This window comes from Etheostoma spectabile, chromosome 13, assembly GCF_008692095.1.
Source record: "Etheostoma spectabile isolate EspeVRDwgs_2016 chromosome 13, UIUC_Espe_1.0, whole genome shotgun sequence".
NCBI classification, from domain to species: domain Eukaryota; kingdom Metazoa; phylum Chordata; class Actinopteri; order Perciformes; family Percidae; genus Etheostoma; species Etheostoma spectabile.
The window spans coordinates 2,192,602-2,196,060 of record NC_045745.1 but is presented as its reverse complement, the minus strand read 5'-3'; the positions used below and the strand labels follow the sequence as shown (position 1 = coordinate 2,196,060).

The window sequence follows — 3,459 nt, the reverse complement described above, 5'->3', positions numbered from 1 at the left end:
TGACTCCAACCACAGATCCAGACTCCACAGCTCCGGAGTCAGAAACACCTGCAGGAAGCAATAGGAGGAGAGCGGTGAGGGGCGAGAGAGCACAAGACTACGGGGGCGAGAGAGCACAAGACTTCGGGAAAGGGAAGAAGTCGAGTTAGTAACATGCATTAATGGGATGAGGTTGCTTACAGATCATCTGTCCGTCTTCAATGTAAAAGGGAAGGACATGCAACTTAGGAGTGATATCTGACTCGGTCCTGACTTTTGTTTTAAAATCAAGTGACAAGGGTCATTAAATCCTGCTTTCTCCAGCTGAGGATCTTAGAGACATTAGAAAACATTTAAGAGCCATATGGTTTGGAACCTGCGGGGTTGTGTGAGACATTTTGCAACACCGACACTGACGCCAGTGTTTCCCTGCCTGATTGTGTCTTATTGGTCACGACGTCTCATTTTCTGAGACTTAGCTACTAACGTTATCATGGCAACTATTAGCAATGGGTGCAGTCTACATGCTGCCTCTTGTTTACTCCCAGAATAGGAGAATGTTGATGAGATATGAGGTTTGATCGCTTTAGTTAAAGCATAGATTAGTTCTTCTACTGGAGCTAAAAACAGGTACGAAGTTAGCTTTTGGCTCAAAACTCCATTTCAAAGCCAAAATGTAGCAATGTACACATAGCTTGAGGCTACTGCCATTCCCTGTATTCAGGTCCTCGACATAGGCCACCATCATTGCTTTCTCCAGTTTATCCAAAGTGCTGCTGTCTGGCTCAAATACCCTATTTTTAATTTAATTGAATATAATTAAATGTAATTCATTAATAATGTAGTTAATTTAATTTTGATCATTTGTATTATGTTAGCTTTGTTTTCTTACTGTAAAACTCTTTGTATCCAGATTTAGAAAAATACGATACAGAATAAATTAGGGTTATTACCATTAGAACGTATATATTATCATAATTGATACACTTCAGAAGGTGTGGAACATTAAAAGTGTTTCACTGCTATGCAACATTTACTTTATTATGTATCATGAATTTGCATGCATAATCCATTTTGTTCAAAAAGCACAGTATTAGAAAGAATCAGCGTGGTAAGCATGTTTTGGATTTAAAACACCATTATGCAAGCATGTGCTGTACACACCATGAAAGGTTACTCTTCTATATATTCTATGTTCTCACTTGATAGTTGAGAGTTTTGTGTATATGTGTATCATATGGCCGCGATAGCATCCTTCACAGAGGGCTTGTCTGATAGGCTCTCACAATGTCAAGCATGTGCAGTACACACCATGAAAGCTACTATTTTAATCCTCTCTGTTGATATACATCCGTAGAGTTTTGTGTATATGTGTATCATAGGGCCGTGATAGCATCCTTCACAGAGGGCTTGTCTGATAGGCTCTTACAATGTCAAGCCTGTTCAGTGAAGTGTTAATCCTGCCCTCTGGAAATCCCTTTTAACTGAAAATAAATCAATATCTGCCTTTGATCACTACACACTGAAGAGCACAAACAGACTGTGATAAGAGTGTCTTGATCAAGACTAATTAAGCCAGAAGCAAAAAAACACTCCTTTCTTCTTTTTTTCTGGGTTAATGGACATCGACGTACCTTGCATTGAATCATTTTGTCTCTTGTTTTTGTGTTTTGCGGGGCTTAGAAGAAGTTAATAAGGCTCTGGCGGTAGTGTGAGATGTAGCCGCCAGTAGCAGCTGAAGCCACTTGATACTCATGACGGAAAATTATCCCCTCAGGTGGGACCCTGTACCAGCCGGTTGCCATGGTGACATCGCAAGGGCAAGTGTTAACGCAGGCGCTGCCGCCGGGAACCATCCAGATCCAGAACTCCCAGGTAAAGCCGTCCGACCGAGGATTCTTTGGCCGACACCATGGCTCCCACCCTGTGCCCTCCCCACCATCTCCACCATCTCTCCACTTTGTTTCTAATCAAAAGGGCCTTTTTACATCTCACAGAACCCCCCCATGGGTACCTTTTCATTGTCTCTGTCTGAACACAGCCCCCCCGCTGACAGACAAAATGGAAATAGTTTATTCCCATGATGTCTAAAGCGCTTACACGATTATGTCAGGTTTGACTAAATGAAAATCATATGAGGACATGACACTTCCTTCATACTGTTTACTGTATATAACATTTTTTTTATGATGGGGTTTACACAGATGCAGGGAATAAAACTCAAAGTTAATACACTCATTTTCACTCAGTATGTGAAATAAGTATTGTGGAATTATAATGGACAGGAAATATTATGCCCACAAATCTCCTTTCCAGGAAAGGCTTTAGAACAGTCAGCTGCACATGAATGCCTGGAATTGGATTTTTTATGACACAAGGACACATTTGTGGTTTTAAGATTTCCTTTTTTTTTCCTCCTCAAAAGGCATCAGCACTTTTTTGAGGGTATTTTGGACACTCGGTGTATTCTTTTTTCTGAGGTTGTTGTGGAGACGAATGAGCATCATATGTGTTCCTAGTAATAATGAATTCAAAATGAAAATAAGAGGTTGTAACAGTTTTGTTTTTGCAGTATTGATTGATTTATTGAAAATGGACAACGCATCATCTAGAAGATTAGAGATAAAAAGGCTGTTGTCAATTAGAACTGCACAATATGAAGGAAGTATCGCGTTAATATAACAATATTACGCTTCTGCATTTTTGCTGTTTTCAGTATTCTGCTAATAATACTTGTTTAATTTTAAACAAATGAAAGGAAATTGTTTCCAACATTCTTTTATTGAACAAACTGAACATTGGATTGAATATAAAAGGCAGCTCTACAGAATTTTCTATAGATTTCTCAAGGTTTTAAGATTTATTTTAATGATTAGGACAATGCATATTAATCAACACTTCTGTACAAGCGCTAGTGTTAATTGCTAATTTTCATCTGTAGTCCTAGTTACCGAGCATGCATGTCGTTTTTCTTTTAACTAACACGAAAAATGTGTGTCTATCGAGATTGGTTGCATCCTCTTTCCATACTTATATTGCAGTTGATATTGTGATGACGATAGAACATGATACATGTTGCAACTCTACTGTCAGTGTTGTATCGCCCACCGCAGACCCTCAGAGTATTGGGAATAGAAACCCTGATCTCCATCAGCCACTTGAGCCCTTGTTAGGTCTGCTCACGGGACCAATGTCTTTGTTCGGCTCCGTCCAACAGAAGCACTAGGATTCTGACCTGGCTAATTGGCGCTGACTCATCAAAAGACAATCAAAAAGACTGAGACACCAGGCTGGAGGGACACATAATAGGCTAACAAATGTAGAGCAGACATAACATTCTTTACCAACATAAAAACACAGAATTCTATTTCCAATTAAAAGGTCTGGCAGTAGCACTGGCAATGCCTTTAATATAGTTAGTACCAGGGTCAAGACCACCTTAGTCGAGTCCAAGACAAGTCCAAGACCAGGACTAGTTGA

General features: G+C 39.7%; 1 protein-coding gene across 1 annotated transcript in view; it reads left to right on the top strand.

Annotated features, from left to right (window-relative positions):
- The window catches only part of LOC116700554 (pbx/knotted 1 homeobox 2), a 127,262-nt gene that overhangs the window by 113,686 nt on the left and 10,117 nt on the right, over positions 1 to 3,459 (top strand). The window contains exon 8 of the mRNA XM_032533844.1: positions 1,757 to 1,854. Coding sequence (XP_032389735.1) covers positions 1,757 to 1,854 — 98 coding nt within the window. The remainder of the gene's footprint in view (positions 1 to 1,756; positions 1,855 to 3,459) is intronic.